The following is a 22,466-nucleotide window of genomic DNA, read 5'->3' as shown; positions in this document are numbered from 1 at the left end:
AGCGCAGTGCCTTTAATACCTATGACATGCTCTAATCTCTGTAATAAAATTTTATGGTCAACAGTATCAAAAGCAGCACTGAGGTCCAACAGAACAAGCACAGAGATAAGTCCACTGTCCGAAGCCATAAGAAGATCATTTGTAACCTTCACTAATGCTGTTTCTGTACTATGATGAATTCTAAAACCTGACTGAAACTCTTCAAATAGACCATTCCTCTGCAGGTGATCAGTTAGCTGTTTTACAACTACCCTCTCAAGAATCTTTGAGAGAAAAGGAAGGTTGGAAATTGGCCTATAATTAGCTAAGATAGCTGGGTCAAGTGATGGCTTTTTAAGTAATGGTTTAATTACTGCCACCTTAAAGGCCTGTGGTACATAACCAACTAACAAAGATAGATTGATCATATTTAAGATTGAAGCATTAAATAATGGTAGGACTTCCTTGAGCAGCCTGGCAGGAATGGGGTCCAATAAACATGCCGATGGTTTGGACGAAGCAACCAATGAAAATAACTCAGACAGAACAACCGGAGAGAAAGAGTCTAACCAAATACCGGCATCACTGAAAGCAGCCAAAGATAACGATACATCTTTGGGATGGTTATGAGTAATTTTTCTCTAATAGTCAAAATTTTGTTAGCAAAGAAAGTCATGAAGTCATTACTAGTTAAAGTTAATGGAATACTCAGCTCAATAGAGCTCTGACTCTTTGTCAGCCTAGCTACAGTGCTGAAAAGAAACCTGAGGTTATTCTTATTTTCTTCAATTAGTGATGAGTAGAAAGATGTCCTAGCTTTACGGAGGGCTTTTTTATAGAGCAACAAACTCTTTTTCCAGGCTAAGTGAAGATCTTCTAAATTAGTGAGACGCCATTTCCTCTCCAATTTACGGGTTATCTGCTTTAAGCTACGAGTTTCTGAGTTATACCACGGAGTCAGACACTTCTGATTTAAAGCTCTCTTTTTCAGAGGAGCTACAGCATCCAAAGTTGTCTTCAAAGAGGATGTAAAACTATTGACGAGATACTCTAACTCCCTTACAGAGTTTAGGTAGCTACTCTGCTCTGTGTTGGTATATGACATTAGAGAACATAAAGAAGGAATCATATCCTTAAACCTAGTTACAGCGCTTTCTGAAAGACTTCTAGTGTAATGAAACTTATTCCCCACTGCTGGGTAGTCCGTCAGAGTAAATGTAAATGTTATTAAAAAATGATCAGACAGAAGGGAGTTTTCAGGGAATACTGTTAAGTCTTCTATTTCCATACCATAAGTCAGAACAAGATCTAAGATATGATTAAAGTGGTGGGTGGACTCATTTACTTTTTGAGCAAAGCCGATAGAGTCTAATAATAGATTAAATGCAGTGTTGAGGCTGTCATTCTCAGCATCTGTGTGGATATTAAAATCGCCCACTATAATTATCTTATCTGAGCTAAGCACTAAGTCAGACAAAAGGTCTGAAAATTCACAGAGAAACTCACAGTAACGACCAGGTGGACGATAGATAATAACAAATAAAACTGGTTTTTGGGACTTCCAATTTGGATGGACAAGACTAAGAGACAAGCTTTCAAATGAATTAAAGCTCTGTCTAGGTTTTTGATTAATTAATAAGCTGGAATGGAAGATTGCTGCTAATCCTCCGCCACGGCCCGTGCTACGAGCATTCTGACAGTTAGTGTGACTCGGGGGTGTTGACTCATTTAAACTAACATATTCATCCTGCTGTAACCAGGTTTCTGTTAGGCAGAATAAATCAATACGTTGATCAATTATTATATCATTTACCAACAGGGACTTAGAAGAGAGAGACCTAATGTTTAATAGACCACATTTAACTGTTTTAGTCTGTGGTGCAATTGAAGGTGCTATATTATTTTTTCTTTTTGAATTTTTATGCTTAAATAGATTTTTGCTGGTTATTGGTGGTCTGGGAGCAGGCACCGTCTCTACGGGATTGGGCAACGAGGGGATAGCAGGGGGAGAGAAGCTGCAGAGAGGTGTATAAGACCACAGCTCTGCCTCCTGGTCCCAACGCTGGACAGTCACAGTTTGGAGGATCCAAGAAAATTGGCCAGATTTCTAGAAATGAGAGCTGCTCCATCTAAAGTGGGATGGATGCCGTCTCTCCTAACAAGACCAGGTTTTCCCCAGAAGCTTTGCCAATTATCTATGAAGCCCACCTCATTTTTTGGACACCACTCAGACAGCCAGCAATTCAAGGAGAACATGCGGCTAAACATGTCACTCCCGGTCTGATTGGGTAGGGGCCCAGAGAAAACAACAGAGTCCGACATTGTTTTTGCAAAATTACACACCGATTTAATGTTAATTTTAGTGACCTCCGATTGGCGTAACCGAGTGTCATTACTGCCGACGTGAATTACAATCTTACCAAATTTACGCTTAGCCTTAGCCAGCAATTTCAAAATGTCCTTCGATGTCGCCTGCTCTGGCCCCCGGAAGACAATTGACAATGGTTGCTGGTGTCGCTAACTTCACATTTCTCAAAACAGAGTCGCCAATAACCAGAGTTTGATCCTCGGCGAGTGTATCGTCGAGTGGGGAAAAACGGTTAGAGATGTGAACGGGTTGACGGTGTACACGGGGCTTCTGTTTAGGGCTACGCTTCCTCCTCACAGTCACCCAGTCAGCCTGCTTTCCCGACTGCCCGGGATCTGCCAGGGGGGAACTAGCGGCGGCTAAGCTACCTTGGTCCGCACCGACTACAGGGGCCTGGCTAGCTGTAGAATTTTCCACGGTGCGGAGCCGAGTCTCCAATTCGCCCAGCCTGGCCTCCAAAGCTACGAATAAGCTGCACTTATTACAAGTACCGTTACTGCTAAAGGAGGCCAAGGAACAACTAAACATTTCACACCCAGAGCAGAAAAGTGCGGGAGAAACAGGAGAAGCCGCCATGCTAAATCGGCTAAGAGCTAGTAGCTACGCAACCTAGCGGATTCCTAAAAACACACAAAGTGAATAATGTGTAAATAATTTAGAGGTGATTCAGCAGAAGGAGTGCCCCAATCAAGGCACCAAACAGGCCATGAAGCAGCACAGGCAACGCACGACAACAGCGAACGCACGACAACGGTGCTAAAATAAAATAAAAATCAACTAAACACGCTGTGGAGCAGCACAGATAACGCACGACAACAGTGCTAAAAAAGAGAAAAAAAAAATAAAAATAAAAATAAAAAAAAATAAAAAAAATAAAAACGAAAGCGTTAGCAAGCTAGTTAGCTTGCCAACGCTGATGAAAGTTAGCTGATAAAAGTGCTCCGTCGCGATGTTTCGACCGTTAGAGGTCTTCCTTAGGCGTTGGAGCACAGTAAAAAAGTTAAAAAAAAAGTAAAAAGGTAAAAAAGTAAAAACGTCTTGAAAAAGACTGTTAATTCAAGTCCAAAGCAGCAGGTAGCAGTCTCAGTGTAAACAGTCCCAACAGAGAGCCAAAATTCTCTATGATTGACTATACAATTGTCACACAAAGTGAATAATGTGTAAATAATTTAGAGGTGATTCAGCAGAAGGAGTGCTTTAGTTAAGGCACGTAAAGATTACACTGGGAAACAAATCGTAATCTAGATAACTAGATCAATCTAACTGCGCAGATTAAACAGCTAACAGATACAGAAAACACCGCTGTGCTCCGGAACAGGAAGTGATACAATACCGCAGTGAGAGCCAACCACCAGTAGAGGCAAGCATAGAGGATAGAGGCATGTGTGTGTTGAGGACAAGGCTGTTAAAAACCCATTTTCTGAGCACCTGGCATCTACAAGGACCTGAGAGGCTGTTTTTGGAGCGGCTGCCTAATCCCACCTGTTCTGTGCACCAGACGCTGTATATAAAATAATTATTTTGTAGCGGATTCAACATTTTCTGGCAAACCTTGGATGCTGAACACACCTCTAATCATTTCTGGAATCACAGAGGACTCTTTCATCTGGACACTTTTTTCTCCTCTCCTGCTCAATGAGGAATGTATGTTGGAACAGCTTAAAGGTAACTGTTTTGTTTTTATAGGTTGGTAAAACAGTTGCATGTTCTTTCCAATAGCTGTAAAAGTATGTCTATGATAGATTTAATATTTTGTTAATGGATCAGATGAGCACCGCTTTGTGTGCACACTGACAATAAGTGATGCGCAAAACGAGCATTTAGGCACAACACCAGCTTGCAAAAGAGTGATTTTGCAGTCAACAACGGACGAACACAAAGATAAAAGTTGGATCACTGTGTCAAAGTTGCTGTGTGTTAAAGCCATGGAAGAAATACTGCCATTGAAGCCACGAGAAGGAGTGCAGAGCTGTCCAGGAACACAGCACAAGAGTGCGCAAAAGAGTGATTTTGCAGACATACCACAAAGTTAAAAGATGTACAGTATCATGGTGACTGTAAAGATTTTTTTAAAGAGCTGGGTGAAGGCACAGAATGGCTGTATTTGTCTCAGGAACTTAGGTGAACCGCAAGCTGGTGCACACCAGCCAGTGTCGTACCAAAGTAGTTGTCCCTGTCAGAATTTGTATCCACGAGCGTTCACTCACTCAGTGCAGCATCTTTTTTTTGGACTGCGTTTAAAAAATGTGACAACATCTTGAATGGATGCTGTGAATTGAAAAACCACACTTTAAAGGGACCAAGTGTTGGAGGGCTGGAGGTTTGGACCAAACCCATGACTAAACATGCACCAACGTTGCATTACATGGATCATATGCGGTGACACAAGCCACTCGAGGCTGGGCGGGGCTCAAATGACAGGTCGGCCATGGCTCACTAGAGGCACATGTGAGGTACCTAGAGGCAGTGGATATGCGACGGCTTAAAACATGGATCATTCTTCAAATAATTGCTGACACACCCATGTGTGGCTCATTATTCATGGTTTATTTGGTGAGACAGAGGCCTTAGCTTTTAACACTTCTTTTTCACCTTACACCAGATCTCTTTGTTCTTTCTTCATACAAGTATCTCCAACTATCTCAGTTCTTTTTCACCAACCTTTCTCCTCAGACTTTACTGAACATTTTCATTCCACTGCCAAGTCTCCTCGTCTTCCTTCTGCTGTCCAGATGTCCCACCCAGTACCTTCCTGTCTGTCTCCTCACCACATCTTCAGTACTTTTCCAGTTGTTCAAAACCACTTCCCCTCCATCCAGTGTCTCACCGCCCTGAAGTTTACACAGCAGTCTTCTTCCTTCAGTTTCCACCATCTGATCCTTTGTTGAATTCTCACTCTCTTCTTCTTCTTTACCTCTAAAGTCATCCTACAAACCACCATCCTGTTCTGTCTCGCTACACTCTCTCCTGCCACCACCTTAGTCTCCAATTTCTTTGAGCTTGCATCTCCTACACAGAATGTAGTCCACCTGTGTGCACCTTCCTCCACTCTGTCACCCTCTGCTCCTCCCTTTTCTTAAAGTATGTGTTCCGCACAGCTATTTCCATCCTTTTTGCAAAATCAGCTATGCTGCTAACCCTAACCGTAGGTGTGTTGCCATGTCGGATGCCAGTTTGTATGCCATTCGAGCTAGCAGTCACACCACCGTACAAATATTCCCCAGTTCGACAGTAGTGTGCCCGTTCTCTACATGCTGGTCTCCCAGTTTGGTGTATTTCCCCAAGTGCCACACAAATGCTGTCTGAGGAATTTGAATGCAGCACAAATGTCATTCGACGTCAATCTGAACATAAAGGGGGAGGGGAGTTGATGGGCTAGTGGTTAAGTGTTGGGTTTGAGACCAGAGGATCCTCGGTTCAAATCCCAGCCTGAGCTGAAAATCAAGTAGGGCCCTTGGGCAAGGTCTTTAATCCCCTAGTTGCACCTGGTGTGTAGTGAGTACCTTGTACGACAGCAGCCTCACATCGCTGTGAATGTGAGGCATCACTTTGTAAAGCGCTTTGACCGTCTGATGCAGATGGAAAAGTGCGATATAAATGCAGTCCATTTACCATTTAATTTGTACAGCATTGATGCAAGTAGACCTGCAGTTGATCTGCATTTGAAATGACATTAGAATGTCCATTCCTACCTCCATCACTGTTCGGCTGTTTTCCAGTACGAGTGACATGAATGTGCCGACTGCTGTAGGAATGCTGTGCGAGGCGTTTGCGTGCAGTTCGCATGCAACACGAACGTTGTTTGAATGCCAATTCGTACAATCTGTGCTCTAGTGTGACGGGGATAAATTTCAGCTGGGTATGATGTTCATCTGCTTGTTTGGAGATTCCCCAAATCCTCAGGATGTCCAGCAGAGCAGCTGGTCAACTCAACAAAATGTTGTAAAATTCAACACAGGCTGAAAAGAAGCCCTGCTGCTATTCTGCTGTTCCAACCACTGAATCAAATCCCAATTTTTATTTATTCATTTATTTTTTACATTTATGGTTGATTTTTTTTAAAACTAAATATATCATCATCTGACAGTTGGATCATTGAACTGATCTGCTGCAGCGCCCGTGCTGAACCTGTTCCAGTTCTCCAGGGGTGCTGCTGCAGCTGGATACTCACTCGGCTATTTAAGGGACAGTACATTTAATCACTGTTTGAGCCGATCTGCTCTGTGTCAGTCTGATAAGAGTCATCAGGAGAGGACATGTCTCGCTGATCCCCACATGTCAGTCACACAAAGTGTCGGGGATCCCCCAAGTACACCCTTATGATGAAACGAACTGCTCAACTGATTGTTGAGATATCGTGCTAACAAGCGAAAACAGACAGATGGACATGCTGATCGTAATCATAGGGAGAGGAAACAATATTAGAAATGTCCAAAGAGCGATTTTTGCTTAGTTTCCTGGAGAACATAATAAGGGTATGGTCTGAAAGACCAGTTAATATATTATAAATTTTGTTTATTCTGTTTTGTTGGTAAATAAAAGATCAATTCTAGATTGTGAAGTGTTAGACACTCTAGTAGGTTTTTCAGTAAGTTGTGTTAAATTGTGAAAACCCATAATTTGTTTGAGGCTCTTCCTATTTTGAAGGTCATCCCAATTTATGTTGAAGTCACCTACAATTATTATCTCTTTATTAGAGTCATGTGAGTTCAGCAAGCGTTTTAACTGGTCATAGAAGTCTGCCTTAGCAGAGGGTGGGCGACGGAGGCAGATCAGAGAGAAGGACGCTTCATTAGAAAGAGTGATTTCAGTACCGACACACTCAAAATTAAATGTGTGAGACCAAGTAATCTTTCATGCAAGGTTATTCTTTACAAAAAGTAATACCCCTCCTCCTTTCCCCTTCAGCCTGTCTCTTCTGAAGACATTGTAACCTGGTATAGATACAAGGACTTCAGGACATGACTTTTTTTTAACCATGACTCAGATATGGCTAAACAGTCAAGGTTTGACTCAAGCAAGATGTGTTCCAGTTGTTCACGTTTGTTACACAGACTTCTGATGTTTAAGTGTCCGCACAGGAGTCCCTTAGGTTTACATTTGGGATCTCAGACTGTCTTGGCTTGATTCAGAGTTTGAAACAGTTTTGTACACCGATACTTTTTTAAAATAGGATTTCTAGGTTTTACCTTGGGTTGGTTAGAAGATATCCCAGTCAGCGCAGATGGTACCTGTAGTCTCTGGGCTGCTAAGCTGCTTGCCGTAGGCGTGACCCTGATGAGAACCACAGATGCTGTTTGCCTCCTGGCTGCCGGTGGTATCACCGTTAGCTTCCCAGCTGATGGTGCCTCCATCTGGCCTCGGGCCAATACCGGTGGCGCCCCCGCTACCCTGCCGGAAAACACTGGTGGTGCCAGTGGCCTCGGAGCTGCTGGGCTGGTCGCAGTGGGCGCGACCCCGCTGAGGGGCGCTGGTTGTCGTGGCTGCTTGGGTAAAGCTGGTAGTACCTGTGGCCTCGGAGCTGCAGGACCAGCCGCTGCATGGTGGTGGTATCTGCGCCGGCCTCCCAGCTAGCGCTGATGATACCTCTGTTAGCTTACCCGCTAGCATTGGTGGTCTGCTAAGGACCGCAGTCACCATCTGCCCACCGTGAAACGCTGGTAGCACCTGCTGCTGTGAGGCTGCTGGGCTGGTCACCAACTGGTCGTTTGCGGTGAGGGCTGTAGTTGGTGCTAGCCATTTTGTTCGATCCACTACAGGAAAGACCAACGCTTGAAACACCAGAGGAGGAAGGTGGAGTAAGGCTAGCACGTTACTGGCATAGTTGTTTGGTTGTTGTCCAACTAACGGAACTGTTTGTTGGACACCTGCAGTTGAACAACTGGTTGGCAGTGAGGTAAAAGCTGGTCCCAGGCATGGATGGATATCTCCAGACAGAAGCAGGCACAGAGAGATTATTGTAAGAATCTTCTTTACCTTTCTGTGCAAGCAGCTGCAATGAGCGGCATTCTGGAGTTCCGTGGATTACTGTTATATGGCTGGGGGGGGCCTGGCTGCCGGTTTGTTTGTCTGTTTGTTTTCCTCCCAGGTGGCGTGCATTTGGGACTGAGTGGCTGTGTTGCTGAGGCTGTCAGGACCTCACCCTGATCACCTGCGACTCGTCAGGACTCACAGCTGAGGTGCATCTGGATGGATTGGAGCATGTTGGCATTTAAGACTGGAGTGCACAGTGTGTATTTGCCAGAGACTCGACCTTGTGACCAGACGGGTGAGATCGTCGTCTCGGGAGCCATCTCATCAGCAGCGGATGCTGAGAAACGTCCAGGTTTGATGCACGGTCTGTGAAAGAGGAGGGGGTGAGGTCTCACGCTCGTCAGCACACTTCCTGAGGTACGTTGGATTTTGTGACTAACAGTTATACAGTCAGTTAATGTGGTGTCCCTCACACCTTATTGTATTGAGCTGTATGTTAGTCATGTATCAGCTTCCACTGCGGTGGAGTTTTGTGAACGGGATGTTCCATGCCTGCAGGTTGGAAGCTGATCAGTAATCAAGCCAGGAAGTGTTTGCTGTTTGTACACCTTTAAGTGTTCTGTGTGTAGAGTGTGGACTCACATAATGGTTCCTTCTTTCACAGACTCGGTTGTTGCGGCCACCTGGGGGGTGTCGGCGGGGTCCCTGGGTCCGAAACAGCTTCTGGCTCCGGACCGTTAGCGCTGCTGGGAGCGCACCACGCCAGACCGCACCTTTTTGTATTATCACTGTTATGTATTAAATTCAGTTAGCCTTTGTACCGTGCTCTGCTTATTTCATACTGGGTCCTTCAAACGCTGGTCGGTTCTCCGAGCTGCGTCCGACACATAACAGATTACTGCCTGTCCAAAACCAAGGTGTTTCATTTCAGGCCGGTCTGATAGAATGTATGGGTTGGGAAAGGTTTCCATCCATACTCCAACGAGTGCTCTCCAAGTCGGAATGAAGTGCAATCGTGTTAGAAAAACCAAAACTATGGTAATCATAACAAATCTGCGAATTGTTCTTACTGACACAATCCGCATAGGGAGAGTGGGGTGATTTGTGCCGCGGGTAAGTTGTGCCAGCACCTGTTTCTCGGGAACCATATAAGGAATTGGTCATGTGACCACTCATTTTTGAAGAGTCAGACATTTTACTCATCCTGTAAAGAAGGGAGCATCATTGCATGAGATGTAAGCATATTTAAGTGCAAAAACTGTTTTTTGTCCTTCAAAGTAAAATTTCTATGATCAAGGTTTTTTTTATTGTTGTATCTGAACAGTTATAGACAAGTTTAAAAACATTTCACACATGTTGCAGTGCTTTGGTAAGCTACACTTTGAGTCTATATAGCTAGCATGATGTTAGCTTAAATCTGCTGGATCATGCATTTTTTCCAAAATGGTGGGGTTAGGGTTAGGGTGGGGTTAGGGTTAGGGTGGGTTAGGGTGGGTTAGGGTTAGGGTGGGGTTAGGGTGGGGTTAGGGTTAGGGTGGGGTTAGGGTGGGGTTAGGGTGGGGTTAGGGTGATTTGTGCCAAAAGGTCTGAGTTAAGTTGTGCCAGTGGCAAAACTCACCCCCACTTATGAACATTTTAAACATTTTTTTTTTTTTTTTGTAATTTTACATTGTTTTCTTATATTTAATCACTAAAACTGTGTGACATTCCTATTTTTAGGGTAAAAACAGAAATAAACCATCATGCCACAAAATTATAAGAGGAAGACAGACAGAGCTTCCACGCCTCTAGAGGTCATGGACAGAGCAGTGCAAGAGGTGGAGAAAGGGGAGCACATTCGTCAGGTGGCAAGGCAGATGAACATATGCAGGATGACATTAAAACAATACATGGAGAAGAAAAAGATAGATGGAGAAGAAATAAGGCCAGGATATAAAAGAACTGGATTTGCCAATCAAGTCTTTAACAAACATATGGAGAAAGAGCTGGCAGAACATATAAAGGCCCTCGCAGTGATGTTTCATGGTCTAAGTCCCATTAAATGCCGTGAACTGACTTTTGAGTATGCACGAAGAAATGACTTCAATATCCCTGCCAGCTGGATCAAAGAGGAAAACGCAGGTTTGTTTAAGTGTGCATTTATTAAGAAAAAGTAATAGGGACCATTAATAATTATTTCCCAAGGAAATGCTTATTATTATAGCTTCAACTTATGTAAATCTTAATGTAAACTGCAATGGCTCAATAATGGAAAAATTAAGAGATATTATAATAATGCTAAAAAACATAATCTTTTATAGGACGTGATTGGTTTGCGGCCTTTAAAGCATGCTACCAGTTATCATTATCTGGTGGTTGGCTCTCACTGCGGTATTGTATCACTTCCTGTTCCGGAGCACAGCGGTGTTTTGCTGTATCTGTTAGCTGTTTAATCTGCGCAGTTAGATTGATCTAGTTAACTAGATAACGATTTGTTTCACAGTGTAATCTTTACGTGCCTTAACTAAAGCACTCCCTCTGCTGAATCACCTCTAAATTATTTACACATTATTCACTTTGTGTGTTTTTAGGAATCCGCTAGCTTAGCGCAGCTACTAGCTCTTAGCCGGTTTAGCATGGCGGCTTCTCCTATCTCTCCCGCACTTTTCTGCTCTGGGTGTGAAATGTTTAGTTATTCCTCGGCCTCCTTTAGCAGTAATGGTACTTGTAATAAGTGTAGCTTATTCGTAGCTTTGGAGGCCAGGCTGGGCGAATTGGAGACTCGGCTCCGCACCGTGGAAAATTCTACAGCTAGCCAGGCCCCTGTAGTCAGTGCAGACCAAGGTAGCTTAGCCGCCGTTAGTTCCCTTCCAGCAGATCCCGAGCAGCCAGGAAAGCAGGCCGACTCGGTGACTGTGAGGAGGAAGCGTAGCCCTAAACAGAAGCCCCGTGTACACCGCCAACCCGTTCACATTTCTAACCGTTTTTCCCAACTCGGCGACACACCCGCCGAGGATCAAACTCTGGTTATTGGCAACTCTGTTTTGAGAAATGTGACGTTAGCGACACCAGCAACCATAGTCAATTGTCTTCCGGAGGCCAGAGCAGGCGACATTGAAGGAAATTTGAAACTGCTGGCTAAGGCTAAAGGTAAATTTGGTAAGATTGTAATTCACGTCGGCAGTAATGACACCCGGTTACGCCAATCGGAGGTCACTAAAATTAACATTGAATCGGTGTGTAACTTTGCAAAAACAATGTCGGACTCTGTAGTTTTCTCTGGGCCCCTCCCCAATTGGACCGGGAGTGACATGTTTAGCCACATGTTCTCCTTGAATTGCTGGCTGTCTGAGTGGTGTCCAAAAAATGAGGTGGGCTTCATAGATAATTGGCAAAGCTTCTGGGGAAAACCTGGTCGTTAGGAGAGACGGCATCCATCCCACTTTGGATGGAGCAGCTCTCATTTCTAGAAACCTGGCCAATTTTATTAAACCCTCCAAATCGTGACTATCCAGGTTTGGGACCAGGAAGCAGAGTTGTAGTCTTACACACCTCTCTGCAGCTTCTCTCCCCCTGCCACCCCCTCATTACCCCATCCCCGTAGAGACGGTGCCTGCTCCCAGACCACCAATAACCAGTAAAAATCTATTTAAGCATAAAAATTCAAAAAGAAAAAGTAATATAGCACCTTCAACTGCACCACAGACTAAAACAGTTAAATGTGGTCTATTAAACATTAGGTCTCTCTCTTCTAAGTCCATGTTAGTAAATGATATAATAATTGATCAACATATTGATTTATTCTGCCTTACAGAAACCTGGTTACAGCAGGATGAATATGTTAGTTTAAATGAGTCAACACCCCCGAGTCACACTAACTGCCAGAATGCTCGTAGCACGGGCCGAGGCGAAGGATTAGCAGCAATCTTCCACTCCATCTTATTAATTAATCAAAGACCCAGACAGAGCTTTAATTCATTTGAAAGCTTGACTCTTAGTCTTGTCCATCCAAATTGGAAGTCCCAAAAACCAGTTTTATTTGTTATTATCTATCGTCCACCTGGTCGTTACTGTGAGTTTCTCTGTGAATTTTCAGAACTTTTGTCTGACTTAGTGCTTAGCTCAGATAAGATAATTATAGTGCGCGATTTTAACATCCACACAGATGCTGAGAATGACAGCCTCAACACTGCATTTAATCTATTATTAGACTCTATTGGCTTTGCTCAAAATGTAAATGAGTCCACCCACCACTTTAATCATATCTTAGATCTTGTTCTGACTTATGGTATGGAAATTGAAGACTTAACAGTATTCCCTGAAAACTCCCTTCTGTCTGATCATTTCTTAATAACATTTACATTTACGCTGATGGACTACCCAGCAGTGGGGAATAAGTTTCATTACACTAGAAGTCTTTCAGAAAGCGCTGTAACTAGGTTTAAGGATATGATTCCTTCTTTATGTTCTCTAATGCCATATACCAACACAGTGCAGAGTAGCTACCTAAACTCTGTAAGTGAGATAGAGTATCTCGTCAATAGTTTTATATCCTCATTGAAGACAACTTTGGATGCTGTAGCTCCTCTGAAAAAGACAGCCTTAAATCAGAAGTGCCTGACTCCGTGGTATAACTCACAAACTCGCAGCTTAAAGCAAATAACCCGTAAGTTGAAGAGGAAATGGCGTCTCACTAATTTAGAAGATCTTCACTTAGCCTGGAAAAAGAGTCTGTTGTTCTATAAAAAAGCCCTCCGTAAAGCTAGGACATCTTACTACTCATCACTAATTGAAGAAAATAAGAACAACCCCAGGTTTCTTTTCAGCACTGTAGCCAGGCTGACAAAGAGTCAGAGCTCTATTGAGCCGAGTATTCCTTTAACTTTAACTAATAATGACTTCATGACTTTCTTTGCTAATAAAATTTTAACTATTAGAGAAAAAATTACTCATAACCATCCCAAAGACGTATCGTTATCTTTGGCTGCTTTCAGTGATGCCGGTATTTGGTTAGACTCTTTCTCTCCGATTGCTCTGAGTTACTTTTCATTAGTTACTTCCTCCAAACCATCAACATGTCTATTAGACCCCATTCCTGCCAGGCTGCTCAAGGAAGCCCTACCATTAATTAATGCTTCGATCTTAAATATGATCAATCTATCTTTGTTAGTTGGCTATGTACCACAGGCTTTTAAGGTGGCAGTAATTAAACCATTACTTAAAAAGCAATCACTTGACTCAGCTATCTTAGCTAATTATAGGCCAATCTCCAACCTTCCTTTTCTCTCAGAAATTCTTGAAAGGGTAGTTGTAAAACAGCTAACTGATCATCTGCAGAGGAATGGTCTATTTGAAGAGTTTCAGTCAGGTTTTAGAATTCATCATAGTACAGAAACAGCATTAGTGAAGGTTACAAATGATCTTCTTATGGCCTCAGACAGTGGACTCATCTCTGTGCTTGTTCTGTTAGACCTCAGTGCTGCTTTTGATACTGTTGACCATAAAATTTTATTACAGAGATTAGAGCATGCCATAGGTATTAAAGGCACTGCGCTGCGGTGGTTTGAATCATATTTATCTAATAGATTACAATTTGTTCATGTAAATGGGGAATCTTCTTCACAGACTAAGGTTAATTATGGAGTTCCACAAGGTTCTGTCCTAGGACCAATTTTATTCACTTTATACATGTTTCCTTTAGGCAGTATTATTAGACGGCATTGCTTAAATTTTCATTGTTACGCAGATGATACCCAGCTTTATCTATCCATGAAGCCAGAGGACACACACCAATTAGCTAAACTGCAGGATTGTCTTACAGACATAAAGACATGGATGACCTCTAATTTCCTGCTTTTAAACTCAGATAAAACTGAAGTTATTGTACTTGGCCCCACAAATCTTAGAAACATGGTGTCTAACCAGATCCTTACTCTGGATGGCATTACCCTGACCTCTAGTAATACTGTGAGAAATCTTGGAGTCATTTTTGATCAGGATATGTCCTTCAATGCGCATATTAAGCAAATATGTAGGACTGCTTTTTTGCATTTGCGCAATATCTCTAAAATTAGAAAGGTCTTGTCTCAGAGTGATGCTGAAAAACTAATTCATGCATTTATTTCCTCTAGGCTGGACTATTGTAATTCGTTATTATCAGGTTGTCCTAAAAGTTCCCTGAAAAGCCTTCAGTTAATTCAACATGCTGCAGCTAGAGTACTGACGGGGACTAGAAGGAGAGAGCATATGTCACCCATATTGGCTTCTTTTCATTGGCTTCCTGTTAATTCTAGAATAGAATTTAAAATTCTTCTTACTTATAAGGTTTTGAATAATCAGGTCCCATCTTATCTTAGGGACCTCATAGTACCATATCACCCCAATAGAGCGCTTCGCTCTCAGACTGCAGGCTTACTTGTAGTTCCTAGGGTTTGTAAGAGTAGAATGGGAGGCAGAGCCTTCAGCTTTCAGGCTCCTCTCCTGTGGAACCAGCTCCCAATTCAGATCAGGGAGACAGACACCCTCTCTACTTTTAAGATTAGGCTTAAAACTTTCCTTTTTGCTAAAGCTTATAGTTAGGGCTGGATCAGGTGACCCTGAACCATCCCTTAGTTATGCTGCTATAGACGTAGACTGCTGGGGGGTTCCCATGATGCACTGAGTGTTTCTTTCTCTTTTTGCTCTGTATGCACCACTCTGCATTTAATCATTAGTGATTGATCTCTGCTCCCCTCCACAGCATGTCTTTTTCCTGGTTCTCTCCCTCAGCCCCAACCAGTCCCAGCAGAAGACTGCCCCTCCCTGAGCCTGGTTCTGCTGGAGGTTTCTTCCTGTTAAAAGGGAGTTTTTCCTTCCCACTGTTGCCAAGTGCTTGCTCACAGGGGGTCGTTTTGACTGTTGGGGTTTTTCCGTAATTATTGTATGGCTTTTGCCTTATAATATAAAGCGCCTTGGGGCGACTGTTGTGATTTGGCGCTATATAAATAAAATTGATTTGATTTGATCATGCCGCACTCCTGAAGCAACCTCTCTTGGTAGAGCTACTGCCTTTAATAGGCATAATGTGGGGGGAGTTCTTTGATAACCTCTCTAAAGTGATGGACAGGTAATAATCATGGCTCACACTGTCATTCACACTCACTCACACTCTATGACAATTCAGATGTCCAGAATGATGATGATAATGATGGTGACAAGGATGTGTCTGCTGGGGACTTTATTGTAAACTTTGCAGGCAAAACCAAATCCTACAACTATGTTGGATTGGTTGAGAAGGCTGATGGTGCTGACATCAGAGCAAAGTTCCTAAGAAGAAGTAAGAGGTCTGTGGATGGAAAGCCCATCTTCACTTTCAAAGAAAATGATGGAGTTATCCCTAGAGAGGATGTGTGTAGGAAACTACCCACACCACAAAAACTTGGTGGTACAGCCAGAAGGGAGCAGAAATTTATATTCCCTTGTAGCATTGACAAGTGGGATGTGATGTAGTAGGCCAGATCTGTGAAGAGTTCTTCATTTTAATTTTATTTTGTTCTTATGCATTCATGTGGCTCTAGGCCTTGGAAATGTTTTCATTTTGAACTCAACCTTGTTCTGAAGTGTTGGGCCTTGTTCAAGAAAATATTGAGAAATATTGTTAAAATAACTTTAAATAAACCTTAAATGAGCAAGCTTGTATTGCATTTGTCTAGCTTTTACAGCTAGCATTACAATTTCTGTTATTAAAATATACAGTTTTACTTAAATAATTAATGGCACAATTTACCCCAATGTATGCTCTCCAAAGGCACAACTTACCCTGTACCGGGGGCAATTTGTGCCACAAGACCACTTTTTTTTCAGAAAGCTGTATTTCTTCAATACTTGACTTCAGTTCCAAAGTCATTGTTCCCAGGGTTGCAGCACATCCTGAAATATATTTACATAATTAAGTTGGAGGCGTTACTCGCATGGCCTCGCTTTAAAGTAACTTTAAGTAAAAACTCTCTTCAAGTCCGAACCAGCTAATATTGAATTTATGTGGAAATGATTGTTGTACTAAAGCTTCAGATATCTGTCACTGAGAGAGATGATGACTGGAGGCAGTGTGAAGCAGAAACGAGGTGATAACTGTTGAACCGCAGCTGCTGACACATGCGCAGTGAAGGCGTTGTGGACCGATTTTTAGGGAGGACTGTTCACTTGGCAACACTGGACGTCAAACATTCTAGAGAACATTTAAATGTCTTTATCAGGACACTTTATATTGAAATGAATTCTTCAGAAAAGAACCACATTTAATGACCGATCACGAGTGGCTTCCGTGACCATAAGCAAGGCACCAAACCCTAACCGGTTAAACCCTGATGCACTGTGGTGCCACCCAAAAACCAACACATTTGTCTTATTTTTTGTGAGGGGAGAGAAAGTCCTCTGCCAATAACGTTAGACATTTTAATTATAATCTGTCATTAAATATTACAGTTTATACAGTGTCGTGTCACAATACTCTCATCAGTTCAGTACAGCAATAGTTATTTTACTGTTATTTAGCTCCACCCCTTCTGCTACAAACTCAACAGAAAGCAGCACATCCAAGACAAAAGGGGACAACAGTCCAAAGACATCTTACAGAACATTTTCAACGCTCTCCTTCACAGGAAGATTAAAGTTTAATCATCTTCTTCGGCATGAAGAAGTCTTCATCCTCTGGCTTGCTAACAGTGTCCAAAGGCAGCACAGCGTCTACTCCCACCTGCCTCTACCACCAGGTGAAGAAGGGTCGTCTGCTCTGGAAGCTCTGGGTGTAGGACTCGCTGTTGGCTCTCTGCGGCGCCCTGGCTGTCTCTACGATGACCGGGGGCATCTGGACCAGCTGCAGAGGCGTCTTACCATCCTTCAGCGCTTGGCACAAGTTCAGGATCTTAGCATGCAAACAGAGATATGCTGTCATCATTTGTCTCCGAGGAGTCCAGCTTCAGTCTCGAACTGGTTTCACATGAGAAACAGACTCCGCCCACTGATGAGACTGATTCACATTGTTTGTAGTGGAGGGGTGGAGTCAGGAATGAAATCTCTGACAACTTTGTGGAACCAGTTTGAGATCCTTAAAGCAGTTGGACATGCTGACCATACACACCTGTCCCCTCATGACAGCGACTTGTTTGCAGAACTGTCCTCTGTCAAAGCCGGGGTCTTTCTGTGGGTCACAGCACAAACACACTTGTTACACCGTGGCACCTCCCCTTTTGAGTCTGCACATCGTGCTGGGACTCTGTTCTCACCTTGAACAGCTCGTAGAGGTCTTCCTCTAGGTCTTTGATGAAATTAGGGTCTGACAGTTTAGGTACAACTAGTTCCTGTATCTCCAGGGAGAAAGGAACTTTGGCCTGAGAAAGCCACGCCCAGTAGAATGGGTCTGCATGATTAGTCAAAGAAAAGCTTAGTTAACATGTACATTAAAACAAAACAAGTTATTCAAACATTCACAGAAAGGTGGCGTTACGTCAGTCAGTCAAGATTACAATTCACATTGATGTGTGAATTCCTGAGGGGGGGAACCTGTCATAACTGGAACTCCAACCATAAACCACTTGTACAGCTGCTGATCTTTAGACACAAGAGCATTTCTATATTACAGAACATCTGCTGGAGTTCAACTGATGACCAGGAGCCTCATGTACAAAAACCTGTGTGGACTTCCTGTTGAAAACACGGCGTACACCAAAACCCAGAAACTGCGTAGGCAGGGATCCAAGCACATTTTGTTTGTACATCCCAATCAACATGGAGGTCACGGATAAGCGTTGGGCTCGAGACCAGAGGATCCTTGGTTCAAATCCCAGCTTGACTGGAAAATCACTAAGGGCACTTGGGCAAGGTCCCCTAGTTGCTCCTGGTGTGTAGTGAGTGCCTTGCATAGCAGCACCCTGACACATGTGAATGTGAGGCATTATTTGGAAAGCACTTTGAGGTTCTGATGCAGATGGAAAAGTGCGATATAAATGCAGTCCATTTAAATGAGTACATGTGCACACGCACCAAACTCCTCCCTGCCCACGCCTCCATCTACAGATGCAAATTTATTCAAATAGTTTGGTTGTGTCATGCTAACGGTACCATAAGTGTGGAGTGTCGTGTGTTTGATGACATCTGTGTTGTCTGGTTTGCTGCATGTATAAATTAAAGAACTTTCAGAGACAATGTGCAAAAATAGTGGTTAGGTGAACGCAATGTAAAACAAAAATGAAATAAGTGTGTCTGTGTGTGTAAGTGCTGAGCTCACAGCAGTGCGCACACTGAAGTAAAAATATATTAGGCGCATGGCAGCTGACAGTGTGTGACATTAACATTACACACACTTTTACTTACAACACCCAGTTTATACAGTGTCGTGTCACCCCTTTGAGTCTGGTCTGCTTGAGGTTTCTTCCTCAGAGGGAGTTTTTCCTTACCACTGTTGCTCTGGGGGTTGGTAAGGTTAGACCTTACCTGTGTGAAGCGCTTTGAGGCAAATCTGTTGTGATTTGGTGCTATATAAATGAAAATAAATTGAAATTGAACACAGTCAGGCGCTTGTTAAGAAGCTCTGCAGCTCCAGTTCCACCATCAAGACAAAAATAAATAAATAATAAACAAACAACATATTTGGATGCGCACATGCCCAAACTGTTAGGAACAATTACACAAACTATTTAACCACCAAGCAGCAACCCATCGTGCGCTGTGGCAGCCTCCAGCCTGATGCACATTTGCACATCACATATGATTTGAACATTGATGGAATAAAAATGTTTCCCATTAACAAACAGATTCATCATGTAACGGTGCCTTTATAGCAACATGTGTGCAGTCAGTAGCTCAGATTACATTTGGAAAACTGGCTTTCGATGCAAAGTGAACTTTACTGTTGGAATGTGATGTACCTGGGTGACGTTCGGATGACTGCGTTCCACACAGCTGGTGGCTTGGCTCAAGGTTGACTGGCACACTCCTGAACGATCAGCCAACTCCCGCTGGAATGCCCCTGTTGCCAGGAAGCCCAGCGTGGTCAGCACCTGTGTGGGCTATGAGCCAATTACTGTCATTTGAAAGTAAATCCTCGTATTCCCCGAGTACACGCTCACGTCGGATTGCACCATTTGCAAGGTCCTCTAACAACGATACGCAACCACTGTTGGCACCATTTTATGCATCACTTTGTGCATGTTTTTATATCCACCCATATATCTGCAAACACGTGGGTGTGTTAAATGTTCATCAGTGTGTCTCTAATGTGCACGTCACTCTGATGACTTCATGTTTTCACACTATTGACGGTTCCCAGCATCACCTCTAGGTGTCGGCAGAGGAACAATAGCTGTAGAAATGTGCGCACGTCAGCCAGGATCTGTGTGTGATGCATCGCACATTTCCACGCTCATTTCACTTTTGACACATCTGAACGTGAGCGTAGAGACGGACGGACGCCATGTTTTTGTGCGTACACAGGCTTTGTACATGAGGCTCCAGGACACGGAATGGGGTCAGTGCCTGAGGAACAGGAAGTGAGTATTTACAGGCTCTCCAGGAGTCCGGGTGTTTGAGGGGGAAGGCCAGACCGTTGTCAATGGCTGCCAGCTTGATGATGGGATCTTTGACCAAAACCCAGTCTGTGTCCTGCAGAAAGGGGGGGCATGGACACTAGGTTACTGGTGCAGTACAAATATGTGTTCACACCAGGACTACAAAGGAATGATCATCACCCTGTTCCCAGAAGAGTCCATGGGACAGTCATACTTCAGGAGCCAGTTGTCATTTCCCCTGTCTACAAAAACAAATCACATATTCAAATTCAAAGCAAGCCACCCCGAAGCACACCCACTGACGCACGTGCTTTGTTCGATATGCCAACCTGTGTTCCTGATGATGTAATCGAGGATTACAAGCCGCTCAAACTGCAGCTGGAGTTGGCGATTAGTATTCTCAGGCAAAGGCTCCGCTTCAAACCTCCGCAGCCAGAAGTCAGCATCCTTGTATCCGTCGACAAAAAGCTGGAAAGAGCCGACCTGATGGGAACACCAACAGACAGAGCTCAGGAAGTACAGCAACACCCCAAGCACTGGTTTTCAGCTCCACGCTATGAAATACACTCAGATCCGGTAAGCCAGCTCCACCAGCTGCTCAACTCATTTGGCTTCTGTTTTCAAAGGCAAACTACAGACTATAGCTACCAACCGTCAACTGCTAACTACGTATATCTCGGACTGTAGACTTCGCTAAACTCCAGCAGCCAGTGCATGAAACATTTTGTGTTTGTGACAGATTCTGTGACTCATTTGAGAGGATTCATTCATCACTGGTTGCTCACAATGAAGAACGTCCCATGAACGAAGCCGCAGTCAATCACTGATTTGCTAATGTGACAGTGCCTCAGCGCCTTTCCACTGCAGCAAAAAAAAAAAACAGAAATACTGTCAATTAGGGAATTACCCTTTGGGGCTGATGATTTACTGACGTTAATGCTGGATTTTATGGTCGCAAATTAAGTTTTACTGGTGGCGCATTAGCAAAACATCAGACATATCAGGATTATTCCCATTGTAATCCAATTCCATCTTTTGCATAGTTTATTTTACTGTAAGTAATTTGGATGGCGAAGCTTACCGAAGCAACAGCATCTTCATTCCAAACTGGAAATTCTGTGAGCAGACGCACAGATTTCTCCATCTCATCAGCTGCACTGAATAATTCTGTATCAGAATCCGCATCGATACTTTCGTATGGTAGCTTAAATCCACGCGTTTCGGCATTGTTGTCGCTCCGCCAGTTTCTCTGGCTCTCAGCTGACAGCGCCATTATTGACACCTGCGTAGCAACACGATCAGGGCGTGGAGAAATACATCAAATGTGAAATGGTTGAATATTTTCCCACCATCAAAGCGATATTTTATTGTCTCACACAATTAACTCACACAATTAACCAATCCGATTTGTGGAACAAATGTAACTGGATTAGAATAAACAATCAAATGCTAAATATCACACCGATTGGAACTCGATAACGTAACAGTGCTTCTTTTCCATACCGGAAACATCAGACATTACTGACACTGAACTAATTGAAGCAGGTGGGCGCACAGAGAACGAGCATTATGTTCAGTGACAGGCTGAGGCACCCTCAGTGCAAGAAGGAACCATACCGCAGGTCGTTCCTCCCTGCTGCTGTCAGACTGTACAATAACACTGTGAAATAACCACATGCAATAATATGTCCACAAATCACGTGCAATAACAACTCGTTTACAAATCCCTGCACTGTCACCTTATCACATCTAAACTCCACTTCACTTCACATATTGTAAATAAGATGCTCCTATCTCCTTTTCAATCCCAATCATGTTTATGTATACATACGTACATGTGTATAGGTATGCGTGTATGGGTATATATATATATATATATATATATAAAATTTCTACCTCATTTCTTATGTCTCGTACTGTTACAAGTATTAATAGTATTATTACAACATTTTCCTCTACTTGCACCCATCTTGTGTGTTTTTTTAAGAGCTGACGTAACATGAATTTATCCACTGTGAGATCAATAAAGTTTATCTTATGTTATCTTACATATCCAGACTACACAACAGCAACCGTAGCAAGGAGGATATAAACCAAGATACCTTCGGAGGGAGTCCAATCCTGTGGAAGCACTGGCCCACTTTAGGCACCTTCTCCAGAGCCAGCCTTTTTCCTCGAGACTTGACCCTGTCTATGGCACTGTAGTTGAATGTTTCACTGGCCAAATACACTACCTGGAGTCAGGAAGACACATTAAGAGGTGTTACAAGTAACAGATAGCAGAGGCAACGTATCACTGAAAACAATTACCTTTGTCCTGGGAACAATATTTAGCTCCAGCTTCTGATCGACCAGGCTGGCTCCAGCCTCCGATAAGTAACCCTGATTCAACACCAAACAGTCACGACCAAAACAGCATGGACAACAAAGTTTCTGGAGCCACTTTGTCCACTTGGGGTTCAGTTGTCCATAGGGCTCTTCATTCTTCGGTTTGAAGACACCAATGATCTTCTGGAGGGATGAGGAGACAATAACCATCAGAAAGTCAAAGTGAGAGAAGAACCCCTCAATGTCCATGTTTACTGGTTGAAAAAAGGGATGGGTGAAGTTTATGGTTGTTGGGG

At 43.3% G+C, this 22,466-nt stretch overlaps 1 protein-coding gene and 1 long non-coding RNA gene across 3 annotated transcripts in view; one reads left to right on the top strand and one right to left on the bottom strand.

The window, feature by feature from the left end:
- Nucleotides 1-4,066: 4,066 nt before the first annotated feature.
- LOC117526530 lies at nucleotides 4,067-21,448 on the top strand. The gene is made up of 3 exons (XR_004565319.1): nucleotides 4,067-4,078; nucleotides 13,925-13,930; nucleotides 20,929-21,448. It is a non-coding gene; the product is annotated as an uncharacterized LOC117526530 (long non-coding RNA).
- Nucleotides 16,689-22,466, bottom strand: part of pi4k2a (phosphatidylinositol 4-kinase type 2 alpha) — a 26,922-nt gene continuing 21,144 nt past the window's right edge. Inside the window, exons 2-9 of one of the 2 annotated variants that reach the window (XM_034188588.1) lie at nucleotides 22,153-22,350; nucleotides 21,945-22,076; nucleotides 20,172-20,325; nucleotides 20,023-20,084; nucleotides 19,837-19,936; nucleotides 17,563-17,696; nucleotides 17,418-17,477; nucleotides 16,689-17,201 (exon numbers count right to left, since the gene is read on the bottom strand). In XM_034188588.1, the coding sequence (XP_034044479.1) occupies nucleotides 17,040-17,201; nucleotides 17,418-17,477; nucleotides 17,563-17,696; nucleotides 19,837-19,936; nucleotides 20,023-20,084; nucleotides 20,172-20,325; nucleotides 21,945-22,076; nucleotides 22,153-22,350 (1,002 nt within the window). In that variant the 3' untranslated portion in view covers nucleotides 16,689-17,039. Of the gene's footprint in view, nucleotides 17,202-17,417; nucleotides 17,478-17,562; nucleotides 17,697-19,836; nucleotides 19,937-20,022; nucleotides 20,085-20,171; nucleotides 20,326-21,944; nucleotides 22,077-22,152; nucleotides 22,354-22,466 lie in introns of both variants that reach the window. The other variant, XM_034188587.1, reaches the window with a different exon arrangement.

Source organism: Thalassophryne amazonica, chromosome 15 (genome assembly GCF_902500255.1).
Source record: "Thalassophryne amazonica chromosome 15, fThaAma1.1, whole genome shotgun sequence".
Classification (NCBI taxonomy): Eukaryota; Metazoa; Chordata; class Actinopteri; order Batrachoidiformes; family Batrachoididae; genus Thalassophryne; species Thalassophryne amazonica.
The sequence above is the reverse complement of the archived record's forward strand: the minus strand, read 5'-3'. Positions and strand labels throughout refer to the sequence as shown.